This window comes from Amaranthus tricolor, chromosome 9 (assembly GCF_026212465.1).
Source record: "Amaranthus tricolor cultivar Red isolate AtriRed21 chromosome 9, ASM2621246v1, whole genome shotgun sequence".
NCBI lineage: Eukaryota > Viridiplantae > Streptophyta > Magnoliopsida > Caryophyllales > Amaranthaceae > Amaranthus > Amaranthus tricolor.
In genome coordinates this window covers 18,585,686-18,607,219 of record NC_080055.1, presented here as the reverse complement: position 1 = coordinate 18,607,219, position 21,534 = coordinate 18,585,686, and the positions used below count along the sequence as shown (strand labels likewise).

The following is a 21,534-nucleotide window of genomic DNA, read 5'->3' as shown; positions in this document are numbered from 1 at the left end:
TAAGAAATACTCTTTATAATCTTTTCGATGAGTATAAAAGTCAATGTAATGTGAATGAAAGTTCTCCAGGGGAGACACAATTTGAGGATCTTGGTGATGAGGATGATTTCGCTAGGACTAAGAGACAAAAAAATTGATTATGTGCCCATTAAAAGTGAAATTGATCAATACTTAGAGAGTCGTACTTTGCCGGAGAATAATGAATTTAATATACTTGCATGGTGGAAGATAGACCAAAGCTACCCAACTTTAAGAAAAATTGCCAAAGACATTCTTGCAATTCCTGTCTCATCGGTTGCTTCGGAAAGTGCATTTAGCACGGGTGGAAGGGTAGTTAGCGCTCACCGGTCTAGGCTTCATTCTCAAACAGTGGAGGCTTGATGTGCTTGCAAAATTGGATGGTCGATGATGTCAAAGGTAATTTTATACTAATTTGCACATTTAGTCTATATTTTACTAACTAATGTAATTATATTTTTCGTTATTGAAGTTAATTTTGAAGGAACTTATGCTTGTTCAACTATCAACGAAGATGGTGAGGATGTGGAAATGATGGACAATCTTGATATGGTATTTATTTTGCGTTATAAATTTATAATCTTATATTCTTATATTTAAATTTTTAAAAATATCATCTATTAATGAGTTTTTTTTGGTTTGTAGGATATTGATGATGTTAGTGTTGAAGAATTTTGACAAATTGGGAACATTGGATGACTATGAACATGAATGATTGACTTCTATTAATTATATTAAGTTATTTTGAATGTGTTTGTTGGATATTTTGAAGATAATTTTAAGTTGTATAATGTTTTTTTGGGTGATTCATTGTGAAATTATATATATTATTAACATTAGTCTATAAATATCGCTTTATTGCAATCTCAACACATTTAAAAAAAAAATCAAAACTGGACCCGTTTTGGACCCGGATCCGGTACTGGATTCACAGTATCCGCGAATCCGGATCTGGGTATTGCAAAAATGGACCCGCGGATCCGGGTCCAACTCTGGATCCTGTTCTTGAAACCTGGACCCGGTCTAGATCACTTGTGAGCTATTTTGAAGGTCTTGATCACTTGATGCATTTGCATCATTATTGAAAAAAAACCATCTATCCTTGCACATATAATGTTAAGACTAGGAATTATAAGTCCTGAAAATAACATTTTATAAACTACTCCTATAAATTGTTTCATATATCCGACTTGAACTTTTGAGATCAATTAAATCTTATTGATGTGCCTGTAAACTTTTGAGTATTTACTGAACAGTAAGGAGAGTATTGAAAGAACCGAAAAGAATCAAAACCGGCTAAAAAGCAATTGACCTGATTTTATGTGTTCATTCATTCTTCCTACAGATTCAGAACAACAAATAATAATGTCTACTACTCTTGCAACTTCAATGTCAATGGTGAACCCAATTAATCTACGAAACGGTGTTGTTTCTTTCTTCTTCCGTCACCATACGTCTAGATTCTTCTGTAGATGCTCTCAGAGTAAATACTCTCAGCTTCCTTCAGAATTCACTGATACTTTCTCTAAGAGTATGCAAATGGCTGCCCTTAAACCCCATCATCGTATTGGTTAGTTTCCAATTTTACTTTCTTTTTAACTTTTTTTTGAGTTTGGGTTTTGTGTTAAGTTTACTGTTTTTTTTGTGGGATTATCATAAATACTTCTATTAATTATGTATTACCATGATTTTTTACAATGGAAATTGACAGATAAAGTTTTGTTTGTTTGTTTGTGTTATACTGTTATTGCATTCTGAATATGATTTATGACCCACCAATACTTTCAAGGAAGTTCAATAACATTGCTAGGATTATTCTGTTATGTTTATGTTCTGGGTATTAGGATAAGATTTGATGTATTATGTTGTTTCAGTGTTAGGGTGCAACGAACTGAATTACTGAAATTTGGGGGTGAGAGAATTTGATAACTTGAGTTTTATTGTTCACTTTTCATCAGCCTTTAAAATTAGGAACACTTTCTAAATTAGGTCTAAATTATAGAAGGAAAAAAGAAAGAGAATTTTGTTATTGGTTGATGTATAGATATTCTAAATTGTAGTAGTAGAGCATGAACAATATTACTGCAATACCAGTACATTTTTTAGAATGTGAACAATGGAGAATGGTGAATTCTTCTTTTGGATGGATTTAGGTATGTCTAGGTGTATGTGGCTTTAGGTTACTACAAATATAATTGGAGAAAAGCCAATGTCAAAAGAATGGATAGAAGGGAGAAAAACAAGTAAACCATCGTAATTAAAGTATTTAACACTTCCAAACATAGTGTAAAACAACAATTTTGGTAACAGTCATGTTAACGGTCGCAAAATAGATTTTGCAATCAAGGTGGTCTATATATGGGTCACTGACTCGCTGTAAATCAAAAACCTTTATGATACGATCACGATATGGCAATGTGGCTTTGTTTTTGCACTATAATTCCAAAAATCCTTCACTTAGAACTTAAAATGGGTATTTAAGAGTCCTTGTTCTACTTCTCCATGATAATTAGTTGCTTACTCTTTTGATCATCATCATCATCATTATACACAATATATCCCAGTCATAGAAGCTATGATTAAAAGGTCTGGGGAGTGTTGGATGACGGCAAATCATACCCTTACTCTTTTGTGAACTTATATTTGAGGCATATTTTATGAAAAACAAGTAGATATTAGGTATGTGAATTATGTTACTCTGACTCAAGACCTATCTTGTTCACATTTGTTCTTTTATTTTTGTTTTTGCTTACGTGTTGTTCATTCCTGGTATTGTTTCTAAAGCTATTGGGGTCTCTGGTGGTGCTGATAGTATGGCCTTGTGTGCCCTAATGGCACATTGGAAGACTTTTTCCAGAAACAGCGGTTATGACAGCTCTGGCTTTGTTGAGGGCTTACTTGCTATTATTGTTGACCATGGGCTTCGGCCAGAGAGTAAAGAAGAAGCTGAAACAGTTTCTCATTGGGTTTCTGATATGGGTACTACTTTGCTTCTGCCTCTTAAGGAACATATTTAGGGATTTTAATATGTTTGTAATATTTTTTAGCTTGAATCTCTTTGGTGGATTGTTTTCTTACTTGGCTTATTTTAGGAATCAGGTATGAGATTGTGCATTGTGACTGGCCTGATGGTCAGCCAAAGGTGGGGCACTTGGAAGAAGATGCTCGTGATTTGAGGTGAGTTTAGTTTCTCGAAAATTAGTGATTCATTGATATTCTTTTGATTTTATGGATGCTTCCAAATGCCTACAACTGATGTTACTTGGACTCGGGTACTGATGTCGGATACTGGTACGTGTCTTAAGTGTCGGATACGTCTAAGTATTCAATTTTATGTTTAAGTTGAAGTGTCGAAGTGCCATACCATTGTCCGAGTATCAACAATCGGACACGGGTATTTGAAACAAAATGAGGAGTCGAGTAACATAGCGGCTACAACTATTATACCATAACACCAATGAACTCTGTTTTGATTGTGCAGGTACAAAATATTCCAAGATGTTTGCTTGCAGAACCAGATTGGTGTACTACTTACTGCACACCATGCTGATGATCAGGTGCAGGATCTAAATTTAGATTTACATGCATTTTCCTACTAAATTCCAAGTCCAATTTGGTCGTCCTAGAGTCAATAAACTACTTTGCAGTTTAGGGTGTTTGAGTGGCAACACTGAATTTGGTTATTTAGTAGTTTCTTCATGTGATTTATGTTAAATTTTGTTAATCTGTTTCACAGAATAATTACATGTGTTAAAGATTTTTCACCTGATGAAATTTATGCAGGCTGAATTGTTTATCCTGAGGCTGTCTCGCAACAGTGGAGTGCTTGGACTTGCAGGAATGGCATCAACATCTCAGTTATTTCCCAAATATCCTTATTTTATTAGCAATTCTTCAGACAGTCAAGGCATTCTATTGGTACGACCACTTATGGAATTCAGCAAAGAGGATCTATACAAGGTTAGTGACAACTTATGTGGATTCCAGCTATAAATTATTTCTTCTGCATTATGCTCTTGGATTTTCTTGCTGTTATGTTCTTGTTGGTAGAACTTAGGATTTAATTTTGGGTTTTGACAAAGATTTAAGGTATTGATGGAACATGGACGTCCCATGTGAATGTGTAATATACGGACAAAACAGAAGCCGATTGTTAGCAAGATCAGTAAAGAACAACAGTTTCTTTGGCAAGTTAAAGTCTTCCCTTCTCCAATTTTATTGATAATTACTTCTGAAAATTTACCTGTAAGATACAAAGTTGACTGTTTATATAGCCTATGCTCAAAGAATACTCCTACCTGACAGCTGTCCAGCAAACATAACAAAAAGCCTAACTAATATAACAGAATACAGCTTAAGCCTAACTTCTTTTATGATACCCTTTGAACCAATATATCACATTACCGACCGGCGACCGCCTGAAGTTCCACCTTGCCTTCAAGGTGGATAAAGAATGGGTTGGCTAGGTAATACAAAGGATAAATTTGGGCTGGAAAGAGTTGAGGCGAAAAAAATTAGATGAATTAGGAGACAAAAATTGGGTTGAGAATAGGCTTGAAAATTACGACGTCTGTAAAAATTTGATAGTTATTTTTAAAATCGTTAAAGCTTATCAAAGTTAAATTACAACTACTTCCTGACTATAATGCAAATACGTAGTATAATAGCAATTAGAGGTTCGAAGCCATTGGGAAAAAAGGACCTAATCTCAACTTTGGTTATTAGATATGGACAACACAAGTATAAAGTGAAAAGGGAAAGATAATTTATGATACTAGTATAGACACTTTGGACATTAATCACAAGAAAAGGGTTTTCAGTCAAACTTTTATCAAATAAATAAAGTGGATGTAAACAAGCAAGAAACAAATCTTAAGTACTCATAAGCAAACCAAAACGTATAATGCAATTATGCACTTTCTCAATGAAAATAATATGATCAACTAACCATCTTAATGGAAAAGCATCCACTAACCTTTGATGTTCAAATGAAAAGCATCATTCATATATCAACACAAGTCAATGGCTATGCCAATGTAAACTAGAGCAAGATTACACTTAACCACAATATCAATTGCTATGGAGTTATTACCCGACTTCGAACTGTTCTTGGGGTGGAAGAGATGTATGATGAGGATTATGGAGAGTATGAGAAAGTTACTTTTTGACAACTTATCTGAAACACGATTTGGGAAAGTAGACTGAAGTTTAGTAGCATTCCTCACCCTGCTTTGAGATATGCCCTTCGTTTGATAAATATGACCTTTCTAGCCCAAGAGGAGTCCATAAACTTAGGAAAGAGTAAAGTCAAAATCTTGGGGACCCTAATTCCTTAAGGAAAAGGGTGTCCCATTGCATTAATGCTTGGACTTCAAAATGTAAGGAACTTGGGAATGTCACAGGTGGAAAAATCAATATAGGGGGATAGTCATAATAATAGCCATAACCTTAAATGTGTAAATGCCATAAAATGATCTTGGAGATCCCTTATTGAGACCAATTAGGGGAAACTATCTGTATGATAAGAAGGGATTGATTGCCACTGATATGTTAAAGAAAGATGAAAGTAGGAACCTGAATTACTTTATTTGGAAATGGAATGAAGTTCCTTATATGAGGTTGCCCCAAGAGAGAACATTAATTACACCTAAGACACCAAGTTTCGAGCTCTTTATTGAACCTGATGAGTATTATAAGCAAGGAGTGTAAGATGTTCTAGCCCAAGATCAAGCCCCACCAGGCGTCCTACCACCACCACCTAGACCCGACTACTGTGAAAACTTAGAAAGAAGAGTCATCAACATTGAGTACAACCAATATGATTTATCTGATGACATGTATTATGTCACCGCAATGATGTCCAATTTGAATAACTTATGTGGCTCTCTCTATCCTGATTTCCAAGACCCTACTCACAACATCAATGATGAGATTGCTAAAAGAAGGGCAGGGAGGCCACCTAGAGAAGGCGGTGGCTAACAATGAGGGCATCTTGTTGGTTAGGTGTGGGGGAGGAGGTAGGTGGTAATTGGGTTATTTTAGAGTATACCAAAGGATTTGGGGATGGCTAGTTGTTGTGTTTTGGTGATGTTGATTTGGTGATGTTGATTTGGCGATAGTTGTATTGATTGTGCTAGGAATTGTTTTGATTGTTAGTTTGGTTGGATGATGCTTGTTGACATGAGGTTGTTGGTTTTATAATTATGTTGATGAGTTGATATGGTGAGAGGAGTATATTGGAAAGAAAATGATGGTGAATGATATTAAGATGATGAAAAGGGTTGAGTTTGATTGTGGTGATAATATAAGCGATGATGAGTTGTGAGTATCGAAAGTCGCGAGCAAAAGGAGAAATGTTTAGATCCTGCCCATGTAATACATTGATAAAGGGCAAAATATGAAAATCTAAAAGAATTGAAAAATCAGATAAAATTCAAAAAAAAAAAAAAAGAAAAATATAATCCCCTCTAAGCTGAAAATCCGAAAGGGCGACTTAGGCAAAAGTTAGGGGACGCTACTAAACCAAAAACCCGAAAGGGCGATTTAGGCAGAAGTGAAAGGCTATTAGAGGGGTGCGAAAGTGACATGGAAAATGAAAAAAAAAGGGCTAGATCAAAAACCCAAAAGGCTATTAGCGTTTATTATGCCATTCATTTTTCATATGTTGGCACTCTTACACCCATAATATTTCTTAGTACAAATATGAACTCAATTTTTCTTAGAATTCATATTTGGATCTAAGTACTGGTTTAGGCTTAATTTTTTTTTATTCACTTATCTTCCATTTCTAGGCTTACTCGGGGACGAGTAAGGTTTAGGTATGGGGGTATTATGATGCAAATACGTAGCATAATAGCAAGTAGAGATTAAAGCTCGTCAAAGTCAAATTACAACTACTTCCTAACTATAATGCAAATACGTAGTATATTAGCAAGTAGAGGTTATTATCCATAGGGTAAATAGGACCTAATGTCAACTTTGGTATATTATTAGATATGGACAACCTAAGTATAAAGTGAAAAGGGAAAGATAGTTTATGATACTAGTATAGACACTTTGGACATTAATCACAAGAAAGGGGGTTTTCAATCAAACTTTAATAGTAGTATTTCTACTTATCAAATAAATGAAGTGGATGTAAACAAGGGAGAAACAAATCTTAAGTACTCATTAGCAAACCAAAATATACAATGCAATTATTTACTTTCTCAATGAAAATAATATTATCAACTAACCATCTTAATGGAAAAGCATCCACTAACCCTTGATGTTCAAATGAAAAGCATCATTCATACATCAACAGAAGTCAATGGCTATGGCAATGTAAACTAAAGTAAGATTACATATGACCACAATATCAATTCCTATTGAGTTATTATCAAACTAAAGCAAGTTTGGGAACTACTCAAATTTCACATAAATCAACATGGATAAAGCAATCAATATTGATGACATAATTGAAATGGCAATTAAAGATAAGTTTGCAACCAACATTCAAGATCAATTCCAATTTGTAATTTAAGAACAAGGTTTGATAATAGATGATTATATTAAATATTGAGAAAACCTACTATTGATTGTACAATGGAATCCAACTTTTCTTAAAAACACAATTAGCCGACTTTCATTCCCAAAAGCATGAATAAAAAATCAATTCCCAGAATTTTCCCTCAAAATGTACAACCTAAATGCTAATAGAACTAGAAGATAGAAATTCAGATTAAACTTGAGATAACTTAGTCTAATTTACATCCTAATTTTATAATCTAACAACTTACAAGCATAGTGATGAAAAGAGGATGACTTGGGGCTGCTATTGATAGCCTGTGAACATAGCTCCCCTTGGCTGGCCTTGGAAGTGAAGGCGCAACCTTTTTAAAAAGGTGAAAATGACAACTCGCGAGTTGAGCAAATTTTCGCGAGACGCAATCTCGCGAGCCGGAAAATTCCTCGCGAATCGCTAGATATCTGATTTATAGGTTGTCCAATATGTTGCTGCTTCTGCCTTGTCTTCAATTTTCTTCTTTGATGCTTCCAAAGCTCCCAAAATCATCGATAAAAATAATGCTAATAATAATAATAATAATAATAATAATAATAATAATAATAATAACAATAATAATAATAATAATAATAATAATAATAAGAATAATAATAATAATAATAATAACAATAACAACAACAATAACAATAACAACAACAACAACAACAACAACAACAACAACAACAACAACAACAACAACAACAACAACAACAACAACGGTATTAAAAGTAATTTTAAAAAATGGAAAGTTGAAGCGCACGGTATTGGTGGCTATTGCAGCCACGGTGTATGCAGTTTGGAAGCTTAGGAATGACATAATCTGGAGGCACAAAGATGCAGCAGCCACAACACAGATGGTTGACCATATTAAGTGGACCGTGAAGAATAGAATGCTCCAATTGTGTAATGATAACAGTAGACATATAGACTGGCTCAAAGCGTTGTAATCTCTGTTTTTTTTTTTGGGAATGATGCTACAAATGATTTAGCATTGCTATGGAACCCTTCCTAGAAGGTGGCCATAGTTTATGCTCATGATGGATTTGCATCATTTGTTTCCATGTTCTTTGTAACCGGTTAGTTTTTGTTGAAATAAAAATCTTATTTCTCAAAAAAAAAAAAAAATAAATAAAAAATAAAAAAATAAAATAATAATAATAATAATAATAATAATAATAATAATAATAATAATAATAATAATAATAATAATAATAATAATTCCTACTACTATATATAAGTAATAATAATGATAATAATAATAGTCATGTGAGTAATACTAGTAATATGTACACAAGTAATAATATTAGTAATAATAATAGTTAATATACATAATGATAATATAATAATAATATTAAAATAATAAAATGATATGGCTAGGGATGCAGGCGGGGCGGGTCTAATAGGAGACCCGCCCCATCCCCGCCCCATCGGGGCGGGGATGGGTCCCGGTTTGATGGGTCATGGGGCGGGTACGGGTATAAAATTCATACCCACCGCGGGGATGGGGATGGGGATGGGTTTTAGGTGATACCCGCCCCATCCACGCCCCGCCCCGCCTAACGAAATGTACAAATTTTGAGAATTGGAATACCCTAAATTATTTTTCAAATTTCTGAAAACCTTGAATTATTTTCAAATTTTTTTAAAAACTTTAAAAACCCCGTTTTTATATTTCTTTTAAGGTCTAAGATCATGTTTTTTAGAGTAAGGTTTATAATCATGTTTTGTCTATTTTTTATCCTTTTTTCTCAATAAAATTTGTTTATATTCATTACGAGTTGTGTAGAGGTAGGCGATATTAAGTGATGATTAGATGGGGATTTGAAAATAAATATGTGACACAGATGGGTATTAAGCGGGGATTTGAAAATAAATATGTGACACAGATGGGTATTAAGCGGGGATTTGACGGGTGGTGGGGCGGGTAAAATGGGTATTAGACGAAGATGGATACCCAGATGGGGATGGTATTAGGTACAAACCCATCGGGGCGGGGACGGGGAAAAAAATTATACCCGCCGCGGGGATGGGGATGGGGATTGATTTACCAGATGGGGATGGGGATGGTAACGCCCCGCCCCGCCCCGCCCCGTTTGCATCCCTAGATATGGCTCTATCAATAGGTGTAGAAAATTTAAGGTTGTATTAAAAGTAATTTTAAAAAATGGAAAGTTGAATGTTCCAAAGGGAATTGCCCAAAAGTCATAGAAAAAATTAGTTTAGGAAGTTTTAAAATAAAGCAAGAGCCTTATTAATGACGGTGACAACTCAGTAGTAATTGCAGCCTGGACAACTCACTCCAAAATACACACAAAGGAATAGAACTCATTAGTGTAATGAATTGGGTCTGAAAAACAGCCATGGCTGTCGCTCCTCAGCCTTCTTTCTCTGGTGGTCTTCCTTGATTGTAATCTCCATCAATAACATAATCTACCTACCATACCGATCTTCATTCCCTCCCATGAGAATCTCGGGTCCTCCACCGGACCCACAACATACAACATTGTATCTACCTTCTCTTCTCCGGCCACACCTTCCAGGACCGCCATCAGATCTAGTACTTTCAGGGAAACATCCACTTCTTTGTAATTTGTTTTGCAATGAGTGACCAGAACACCACCATAAACAAACAATTGAACTACACCCTCTAATAAAGGAGTCATTCAGTTAAACCAAAGCTGAATTACAAGAATTTAAAGAGCGGGTGATAAAAAAGTTTCAAGATTCAAAATCTTGGCAGATTTCTGCCAAGAAAAAGATAGACAACAAAAGGGTTGCTCAGAATTCAAAAAATAGAGAGGGAAAGAGTAAAATCTCATAGGTTAATGCATTTACCATGGAAGGAGAACCAAAATTCTGTCTCGATGATAACGACGAAGGTGAAAATTTAGAGTTTCGAGAAAAGAAAGAAATTTTTGTTGAAACTATTCGGCGGAAGTGATCGATTATTAACTAGAAAATTTGCCAAGGGTAAGGAATTAGGGCTTAAAAAGAAGGAAAAAAGGATAAGCCTAACTAATATAACAGAATACAACTTAAGCCTAACTAATTGTAGAATATCTGTAATACTCTTTGAACCAATATATTACATAATGTATGGGCTCAATGTATTCTAGGCAATGGTTTGTTTGACTCATCTTCTAATTCACCTACATTGCTGTCTCAATGTTATTTGTTGTGCTTAACATGCTTTTCAATCGTTATCATGTCATTGTTCCGACTTATGTGATGACATCTATTTGACTGGAATGATATTTTTTCTTCATTGCATCCCTATTTTTTTGCTGAGCCCACATACATATTTCCCAATCTTCCTGCTGAAATTCCATGGCATGTCTTTGTGGTTTATCATTAATTCACTGCCTTTGTAGATAAGTCAATATTTCAATCTCAACTGCAATTTGTAGAAGGTAATGAGAAAAATGATTTTGTAGGTGGTTTCAGGTCTGAACTACAAGAACTGATTGCTATATGTCGGCGAACACGGTTGTATGTTGATCATATGTGTCAAGTTATGTTGGATCACGCGGTTACCATAATGCCTGTAAGCAACCAATGTATTTTATCATCACACCCTTGAATTATCACAGTGATGATGGTAAAAAATTGATACTTGTTTTTTGTTCACTTGCAGATACTTAAATGTTTGTTAATCCCTTTTAAAAACCAAATGGTTGTTACCTAAGACATGCCTTTTAGCGTTTTCAAATAGAAGTTTTGTAATAATTTGTTAATCTGATTGGTGTTGGTGCATTAGTTTAGAATCCTACCTAAGATGTTATCATAGTTACATGGAACGTGGAACGTAGCCATGTTTCGCGATCCGGGAACATCCGTCCCCAATCACCACGAAACACGACCCAAATCACTCAAGGTGACGTCTTGGTGTAGAAGATAAAGATATTTGGCTTTCATTTAAAAATTGAAGAAAAAATGAGATGAAATCTAGAAATCTAAAAGAATTCCACTTGAAAATAATTTCTTAAAGTAAAAAAATCATTTTAAATCAATACAATTATATAGTTTATATACAATATATCTCGTACCCAATGGCTTCCCAGTCACTCTAGGTTGCGATTTGTGTTTTCATTCATGTTCCCCGTTCCAAACTGAATGTCATTCTAGGTAACAATGAATGTTATCACTTGATACGTCATAGCCCTACAGTACCAAAATGCCAATTAAATTGGGGGATTGTGAGGGGAGCACCTAGTTTTATAAATGGATGATGGATATATTATAAGATAACTTGTGTGCTAATAATATCTTAAGAAGGTTCAATATGACTAATTTTAACGCAGTTTTATATGTTCCTTGGATTTTTCTTGGGCAAAATTTGCTACTGTATAATATGTTTTTGGTTGGTGGCTGCAGCATGGATATGCTGTTATTGACCTGGAAAGTTTAAACCCATCAGAAAGAGACGACATCTGCCTGTCGAGGTGTTTAGCCGTAATCTTGCAGGTTGGAAGTTTGTAAAGTTGCTTATTTGGAAGTTACTTATATATCTTACATATGTTTCCGTGCAAGATCTTTTCTGAATTGTTTGCATTTTGCAAATATTGAAATTTCGTACTTATTGAAGTATATGTTTCAACCCCACCATTGCAGTTTATCTCGCAGAGGCATAGGCCAGTACGTGGAAGTGCATCAAGGCTGCTACTGGATTATATACGAACCGTTCCTTGCAAGGTGTGTGTGTGCGTGTGATAGCTTCTACTTCTTCTTCTCCTTCTATTTCTTGATTTTTAGTCTTTTTGGTATCCACCCGCCCGCCCACATAACCTGTTCCCTCACTCGGCTTTTTTACTTGTCTTAATCTGTGCTGAAAGTAGGCCTTAAAATACGGAAAATAGGCTCTTCCTGGACCCTGATGTTGTTCTTAATAACAGTGCAGACCTCATTGACAGCATCTGGTTGTTATCTCTGCACAGCTCCTCGCACTAAAGGGACAAAAGTTATTGTCTGTTGCTCAGTTCAATCCACTATCCCTGGTAAAATAGAATTGAATTCCACGTGTGTTGGCCAAGGGCGGAAGCAATGCTTTTTGTACGATGTCCAGCGAATCGTGAGTGATCAAAAATCTCAGTTGGAACACATGGTGCCTGACCCTTCACATGTTTGTTTTTTGGATGTCGTATCTCCAAACTCCGTCCTAGATGAAGCAAGAAGACTCGAAATGATTTGCGAGTCAACTTATGACTCCATATTACGATTACGGATAACAGAAAGAGTTGTTCCATTCCAAGTCTGATGTTACTTTTAGCAACGAGTTAAAAAATGAAGTGGAATCGGGGCATTTAGAAGAAGCATTCAGACCAGGGCAAAGCTGTTACTTTATGAGCAGATTCCTCTTCACGTGGATGCCAAATCAGGAATTTCATTCATCCTGCAACACTTTGGAAGATTGCGAGAAAACTCGGCATGAGCATTGCAGCGTGTGCATGGCTGCCAACATGGTAGCTTACATTCGTCATATGATTGACGAAGACTGGCTGACGCTGTTCCTGGCAAAATTGTCGAAGGCTGAGAATTTATTTGAATTTAAACATCAGAAATTCATGCTTTATGATGAAAAGGAGAAAATGATCGACGATATAAGGTTATTTTCCAACTATGCAAGGTCGTCAGCACAAGACGCTATAAAAACCTTGAAATCGATTCCTGTTGCTGCTCGAAGAGCTTTACCTGTTGTAGTCAGCGTGGAAGGGTTCCTGTTAAGCATTCCAGTAAGTCGACAGTTTTTTCAACTGCAATTATTACCTGATTGATAATTACAAGGAAAAATTACCTCGAAAAGTCCAACATTTTCATGATTTTCCTACAATAATTCTACCTATTGATTAACTATGAATAATCCCAACTTTACGGGGTATTTGCCTAGAATAAACACGGGTAACCGGATGACCTGCTACCTGCTATTGTAGGTAATATACCAAAAAAGTAAACTCAAAAAAGGTTAAAGATAGTAACATGAACTTTTTTTATTGTCATAGAGCATTGGTTTCAAATATTGTCCTTCATTGGAAATATCAGCAGAATTCAGGCCAAGAGTTCCACTTGGTGGAGGACATACTTCTTTTGCTTAGTTAGCTGATCTTTGATTCCGGGAAGGGAGGAATGTTTCGACAGATTTTCTGGCTTCGGATATGTAAGTGATTTTGTATCACTCATTCTTTTAGCATTTTGAAAATGCATTTTTTGTTAATGAAAACGGAAATTCATATGTTTTTACGTAATAAGTGTTTGTTTGTGATATTTAGAAAGATAATTGAATTTATAGAGTTTTTAAAGAGGAGTAAAATTGAAACTTCATTAAAAAAAAAATGACGACACAATGGAAACAACATTTCATTTCTGTATCATTAATTATAGGCCCACTAGTCGTTATCATATGAACATTAAATTTTTGTCATGAAAGAATTTTTATCATATTATGGAGGATACATTCTATTTTAATATTTGACTTGGATTCAATCATTTATAGGCAATTATGTGTTCAATCTTTCATCGCCATTATTTGGTTTTCGGTTTTTGCTTTTACAAAATCAAATTCAAACCTAATTAGTTTAGTTTTTTAATTTTCAATTCAAATTCGAACTTAATTTTAATAATTAGAAAATTATTTTTTTATTTGGTTTGAATTAGATCAATTTGCAGTTTAATCCAAATAGTTTTCACCCTTATTTAGAAAAGAAGCTGTTATGAATGGTATGTGTGACTTGAGTGCACATTAAAAGGATGAATTCATGTGTGTGACTCTTGGTTTGTGGAATCCAAATGGGTGTAATTATGTGGAGAGTATTCATGAAGAATTATGGGTGTTAATGAAGATTAATGAAGAAGTAGAAAGGGTTTGATTTATTGTAGCTCGATCAGAATTCTGACAGAGGAAGCAGAGACGTCGCTCGACCTACCCGCTCGACCGAGCAAGCCATATTGGTGGGTCGAGCGGTCAGACAGAATGCTCCAGAATGTAGCTGATGCTCGCTCGACCGAGCGAGCTCCCTGTTCCGGTCGAGCGGATCCTCTGATGTGCATGGGATGCTGATTTTCGACCTTTCAAATCCTTGGAGTTATTTCATTTTATTCATTACTCAATATTAACTATATATTCAAGTGAGCTATTGATATTCTTGTATCTAGTACTATATATAGAGCTCTCATATTCACACATCAAATACATGAAACACAACCCTTAAGCCAAACACATAGTTTTTTTGTTTTATCTCTTACTCAATTGTAATTCTTCATAAAGAAGTGTTGTTTATACTCATTCTTGATATAATATAAACAGAAACTACACACCACGGAAGACGTAGCCATCATTGGGTGAACCTCCTTAAATCCTTGTGTCCTTTTTTTGATTAGTTTACATTGTCAAACGTTGTTTTGTTCATTGTTGTTTGTATCGTTCTTAGCATCGTAACGGTTTAGGCAAACATTTTCAGAAGCAATTAACAACTTTTTATATTGCATGATTAGCACATCTTGGGGAGAAAACAGTGTAATTTAAGTTGCTTCCCATTCGGCCATTTGACCGAAGTTGCTTCCGATTCGGCCGAATGATGCAGTCAACTGAATGGGTTGGGAATTCGCCCAAGACAGCAGGTTTCCAAAGTTTCTCGCTTAAGCTGCTGCTGCCTTTGATTGAAGCTAAAGGGCCTTCGACTGAGTGTACCCCAATTCGACCGAATGAGCTACAATTCGGCAATAACAACAACTTTGAAGATTTGCTAAGGGTTGGCATAGGCTTCTTTGATCAAATGGAGGTGGGGTTCGGTTGAATCAGTATGGTATCTAGCATTCTTGCATCTTTTAGGCATCAAGGGGCTTTCGAACTTAGTGTGGATTCCAGGAAAATCTCAATTTGTGTGCCAAAGTCTCAAACACATGGTAGTTGACCTCACTGCCTTCGAAACACCTAAAATAACCAAAAAAAACTCAAAGACAAGAACATGGTAAAATTACGCATAATGTGCATAATAACAATTGAAAAATACGAGACTCGAAATAATAAAGGAGTCGTCAACATTTTCTTACTAGCCAACTAAGACGTAAAATAAAGTATTCCTTTCACTTTTTAATTTTGCTCTATATATATAATTTTGATCTATTCCACATAGTCCACGAGATTATCTATTTTAGACGTAATACCATCTATAATATCAGCTATATCGCATTAAAATTATACTTGTCAAGTCAGCTGATAGGTCGGGTTTTGGGTGGGGTCATTCTCTATCAGATCAATTTTAAATAAAGTCAATTTGATATAGGGTGTTTCGATTCGGGAATAGGTTTGGGTCAATCCAACGAATTAAGAAGTTGGAAATAATTATTTTCTTGTCTTTGTTTTTTTCCAAATAAATAGTTTCCCGATTATTGCAACTATAAGTAGTTAGTCTTCTGTGAGACTGTCTCACATGTTCGACCAGCTTAATTCGTTTAAAGAAATATTTTAACGAAAATAATAATTTTGAGTTGTTATTTATAGTTTATGTTGATGACGGTGACACAATTTTAGAGTCTTGTCATGGTTTTGGATGAATCAGGAAAGGGTTGAAACGTGTGGTAAATTGGTTACTTAATCATACTCTCAGTTTTAATTTTTTATGAGCTGTAGAGCCAATATGAGTTTTGGATGAATCAGGGAAGGGCTGAAACCTCCCATCAGAGTCGGATTATGCATACTTCAACTTTGCTCCGACTTGAAATCTTGGATCTCTGACGGAGTTCAAATTATTATTTGCTTTATTCTTATCAATGTTATACTAATGATTTAAAAGCATAAAAAACTATTAAAGTAGACTTTCAAGTACAATTTAACAAAGAAAATTTGTCCTTCAAATTCTAGAATTGCAATTAGAATCGTATAGAATCGTAGAATCACAAGTAGAATCATACGATTTTACATAATTTTCAAAAATGCTAAATTGGGCTTTAGCCAACCTTATGAACTATATCTCTGGACCCAAATTTCTACTTTTTTGTTCTAATAATTAAATTGAACTCTTGACTATAATAGAAAATTTGAATAAAATAAGATGTTTTAACAACTTAATTCAAAAAATAAGCTTCGTGAAAACTTAATTCCCAAAATAAGCTTATGTACATCCAAACCTAGCCTTGGAGTAAGTTGTTGTTACTAACAGCGACTTAAAAAAAATAATTAATATATATATATATATATATATATATATATATATATATATATAGGTGTTCATTCAGTTGATCGGGTCGGTTTCGGACGGGTGTTATTCGGTTCGGTTGCATTTCGGATCGGTTATTTTTCAGCTGTGTGTTACAACGGGTCACACTCGGGTCGAGTCGGTTAGTCACGGTTCGGTTAGAGATCGGTTATTCAAGCTATCAAGTTAGAATCAGTTCGGTGTCGGTTGAAGTTCGTGTCGAGTGTCAATCGGTCTCGGGTTGTCATCGATTACTAATTGGTTCGGTTTTTTCGGGTACAGATCGGGTTCGAGCTTTATTTTTCGAGTAGTTATCGGTTACGGATAACTATTGATCGGGTCAATATCGAAATAAGTTAATAGTCAGGTTTTTAATTGATGTATGCTCATTTACTTAAAAAAATAATTACCGATTGTTTTATTAGATATAGCAGATAGGGGTGTCAAACAGGTCGGGTTGGGTCATTTTCAGGTTCGGATCATATATAAATGGGTCAATAAACCCTTAACCTGAACCTGACCCATTTAATTAATGGGTCAAAAATTGAAACCCCGACCTGACCTGTAGCAGATCAGATCAACCTGCTAATGACCCATTTAACCTACTTTTTTTTTAGGTCATTAAATTCATATATTTCAGGTCATTTGACCCATTTAACCTTAATTAAAGGCTTGCTCCAAAAATAAACGTATGTCACTTAATGCAGCGAGCACACGGTATTCTTTAGTAAAAGGCGAAAGAATAGTTCGCTTTGTGCTCATGGTGTGGCTGCGTAAGTTGGTATGAGATCTGTGGAAGTGATTTAAAGGATTTTTCTTTTATTAGTATCTTTCATAGCCGATGTGGGACAACTTCCTTTGTTATTGAAGTCATCTTCAGCTGACAAATCCCTTAGTCGATGTGGGACAACTTCCTTTCTTATTGAAAGTCATCTTCAGCTGACAAATCCCTCAATACATGGTAATTGGTATTATCTTAGTTTTACGAAGTATTTGGCAAATGTTGATCCGTCTTAAATTTAATAAATGGGTTAAACAGGTTTTTTTCGGGTTTAAATATTCAACCTGAACATAACCCATTTAATAAACAGATCAGGTCGGGTTGACCCATTTAATTAATTGGGTCAAAAATCTAAACCCAAACCCGCTAATTTCGAGTCGGTTTCAGATCAGGTTAGCAGGTCGAGTCAGCTTTTGCCAGCCCTAATAGGCAGATCAATTTATTTCGATTAGTTTATATATATATATATATATATATATATATATATATATATATATATATATATATATATATTCTGTATGCAATCTCTTCTGTATAGAACTTGTGTTCTTCCTTTTTTCGTATTATTAGAAAACTGAAATTGGACTTAATTTGCTAAAATTAGGTGAAAATTTGATTCGAATTTATAACAGTTCGATTTACAATCGGTTCAAGTTTGTATCAGTTCCGGTTAACAACAGTTCGATCTTAATCGGTTTTAGTCAGGTTACATTCGGTTACGTGCATAATTCGGGTCGGATTTTACTCGGGTCGATCACTGTTCAGTTCGGGTAACATCGGTTAAGGTTTATATGTCGGTTATAAAATTCGGTTGCAGTTCGAGTTCGATTTTGCCCTTTTCGGTTATCAAACGGTTCGAGTGAAGTATCGGTTCGGGTAATTGCGGTTCGGTAAACCTAAAAAACATACATTTTTTCGGGTCGGATAACTTTCGATTCCGGGTCGGATTTTCGGGTCGGGTTTGTTTTGAACAGCTCTATATATATATATATATATATATATATATATATATATATATATATATATATATATATATATATATATATATATATATATATATATATATATATATATATATATTAATGCGTTTTAAGTTTCCAGTTCTCAGTTACTTCTTCATTCCAACCTACGAGATTAAGGAGTTGACCAGTTAACCTTAAAATCGCTGTTACTAACAGCGACTTATGGCTTTTACATTTTTTTTTTTTTTTTTGTCTTTCGCTGTTAGTAACAACGACTTACTCCAAGGCTAGGTTTGGATGTACGAACGCTTATTTTGGGAATTAAGTTTTCACGAAGCTTATTTTTGGAATTAAGTTGTTAAATAATCTTATTTTATTCAAATTTTCACTATAATATGACTATAATATGACTGTTTTATGAATAGCATGCGCGGATGTTGAGATTCTTAGCTTTTTGAAAATTTTTGCTACTTTAGAGCAGTTATTTATATCTAGATTATCGATTGAGGTTTGGTTTTATTTGCTGTCGCAAACTTATTTGTGATTGAATTGTGTCCATAATTGATAACTTTTGAATTTATTAATGTGAAAACTATTGAGTTTATTCACTTCGTGTTATGATTAGTATATGACTTTAAAATTGTTACAATATAATGTTGTTTTGATAAATTTATTGCAAGATCACTCTACTTGGCATTGATTAATCTAATAAGCATTATCGTTACTGTATTTACTTTGTGTTTGTTTTTCTAAATGATTGATTATATGATTAGTGTATATCTTTTTTGTATTTGTTATTTCATTAAATATTAGAAAAAGGAAACAAATAAGAAGTATACATGTATTTTTTGAGTAATAATAAAATTTTTAAAATATTAACTGAATTTTAGCTATTCTTTTACAATAAAAATGGCTAAAGAATATACATAACTAATTACGGCTTCTTATTTTTGCAAAATTCTTGAATCATTCGAACTTAAGATCTGATTTTGAAAGTTTTTTCAATTTGAGTTAAATTTACGCTTTTAACAACTTTGGCCATAATTCACCTAATTTCTCTTTTATTATTCAATTATGAAACAAAAAATATTGCTTTTAAAACTTTGAGTATTATAATTATATTCAATTCTAAGTCAGATGTCGCGTGGATTTGGAGTCGTATATTATTTTTTTTGAACTCAAATCGAATTAAATTTCTCAGATCGAATTGAATTAGGGGGGAATTTGAACTGAATTGTCATCCCTAATGACAACCAATTATTAATTACTCCCTCCATTTCCAATATTGATCACATTTATTAGTATCTTACATTACGATTAATAATAGTAATTTTGAGATTTTTTTACTTCATATTTTATCATTGAAATTACATAATATATTATAGATTAATATTGGTATAATGTTTATTAATTTATGACTTAGTTACTTGGATAAACAATAATCAAATGGTTTTTAACATTTTGTATCTTCCATTAAATTAGTAAATCAGTGTAATTGTTTTATTCATTTTTCACAATAAATTAGAAAAACTTTACATAAAGAAAAAAATTCTAAAAGTAACTAACTAAAAAAATACAAAATGAATTAAGTAACTAATACAGTGAAACAGAGGGAGTACTAATTAGCAGAGTACTAATTAGCAGTGGTTGTAGTCTTGTAGACGGTGAGAAACATACATAATTAAGTAGATGTTCGATGATGATTTTACTTAATGACTTATCAAATTTCAAATATAACATACAATTAGAGTTGAGATTTTAAGCCTCAAATCAAAAGATAAATTATAAGCTCCTAACTTATGGGGATAATCAAACATAATTTAGTTTTTTAATATTTATAATATAATGTCAGAAAATAAATTATTTTCGCATCAAGAATAATTTCACAAATTCGATAGTCTTTGAAGGATTACAACTCAAGACGATGGTTATTTGTGAAGTGATTAGTCTAAATAATAAGTTTTGTATATGAGACAGAGTGAGTACAATTAGCTTAATTTTCTAATTGATTACTTTAAAGTTATAAGTTTTCGCTTTGAATTTATAAGTTATTACTCTAAAATTATAAAAACTGATCATGTCAAAATTATAAGTGATCACTTTAAAACAGTAAGTGTACAATAACTCTCATTTGAAATTTGTATCGTTATTTAGAATAATTTTTCAGTGAGCACAAAGGCCCTGTCTTGACCCTATAAGGGCCGATACGACATACACTATGTATGTGCAAAGTCAGGATTATAAATTGGGGGACAAATAGTTCATATACTAGCAAAATATTTTTACCATAAAAATTAGTTAAATTATAAAAATTGTAAAAATCATATAGACTGAAATAAACTTAAATTATAACAAAAATTAAATGCAACAAATTGAATTGAAGTTTCTATATAATTATTCATTTTAAAAAAACACAAGTGTTTTTGACTCTATTATTTACTATTACAATTAAGATAACAAAAATATAAAAACATACACTAAAAAAGGATGAATATATAAAATTATGAAAGATAAAAAGTAATATATAATGACATTATAGTAATTCATTAGTTAAATTATTTACTAGCAAATTATAACTATATAAAAACTAGTTAAATTATGAAAATTTTGAAAATCATATATACTAAAATAAATTTGAATTGTAATAAATATTATATTCAACAAATGGAGTTGAAATTTCTCTATAATTATCCCTTTTGAAAAAATCAAGTATTTTTGACTCTATAATTATGATAGCACAATTATAAACATACACACTAAAAAAGGATAAATGTAAAATTTTAAAAGACAAAAATTAATGATATTATAATATAAATTTATTAGTTTATTAATAATTGTTTACATTAGGATATTTGATCCCTTAACCTTAGGTTATAAATGTATTACTCCAATAATTGAGCTGTGGTAACTTAATTTGTTATATCTTTGCACTGTTTAAACTATATACCATATATTAGTAAAGGGGGACCAAAGGTAAAAATATATAGGATTGCATTTTCGACAAGTAGCTTCGCCCTTGACAATATGCAAAATATAGAACCT

General features: G+C 33.4%; 2 protein-coding genes and 1 non-coding gene across 6 annotated transcripts; 2 read left to right on the top strand and 1 right to left on the bottom strand.

The window, feature by feature from the left end:
- The first annotated feature begins 1,062 nt into the window (after positions 1-1,062).
- Positions 1,063-12,815, top strand: LOC130824581 (uncharacterized). 4 transcript variants are annotated; one of them, XM_057689640.1, is made up of 8 exons: positions 1,063-1,588; positions 2,803-2,997; positions 3,111-3,195; positions 3,500-3,575; positions 3,802-3,978; positions 11,936-12,025; positions 12,173-12,253; positions 12,459-12,815. In XM_057689640.1, exons 1-8 carry the CDS (start codon positions 1,339-1,341, stop codon positions 12,813-12,815), a joined length of 1,311 nt encoding a protein of 436 aa, XP_057545623.1. In that variant the 5' UTR covers positions 1,063-1,338. The 4 variants fall into 4 exon arrangements, with proteins under 4 accessions (XP_057545623.1, XP_057545624.1, XP_057545626.1 ...); XM_057689641.1 differs by having other exon boundaries at positions 12,496-12,633; XM_057689643.1 differs by having other exon boundaries at positions 12,454-12,591.
- An 85-nt stretch (positions 12,816-12,900) lies between these two features.
- Positions 12,901-13,698, top strand: LOC130824582 (uncharacterized). The gene is made up of 2 exons (XM_057689644.1): positions 12,901-13,290; positions 13,558-13,698. Exons 1-2 carry the CDS (start codon positions 12,901-12,903, stop codon positions 13,648-13,650), a joined length of 483 nt encoding a protein of 160 aa, XP_057545627.1. The 3' UTR covers positions 13,651-13,698.
- Positions 13,699-17,404: 3,706 nt separating this feature from the next.
- On the bottom strand, positions 17,405-17,520 carry LOC130824684 (U5 spliceosomal RNA). Its single transcript, XR_009046775.1, has one exon. It is a non-coding gene; the product is annotated as a U5 spliceosomal RNA (small nuclear RNA).
- Between the last annotated feature and the right edge of the window lie 4,014 nt (positions 17,521-21,534).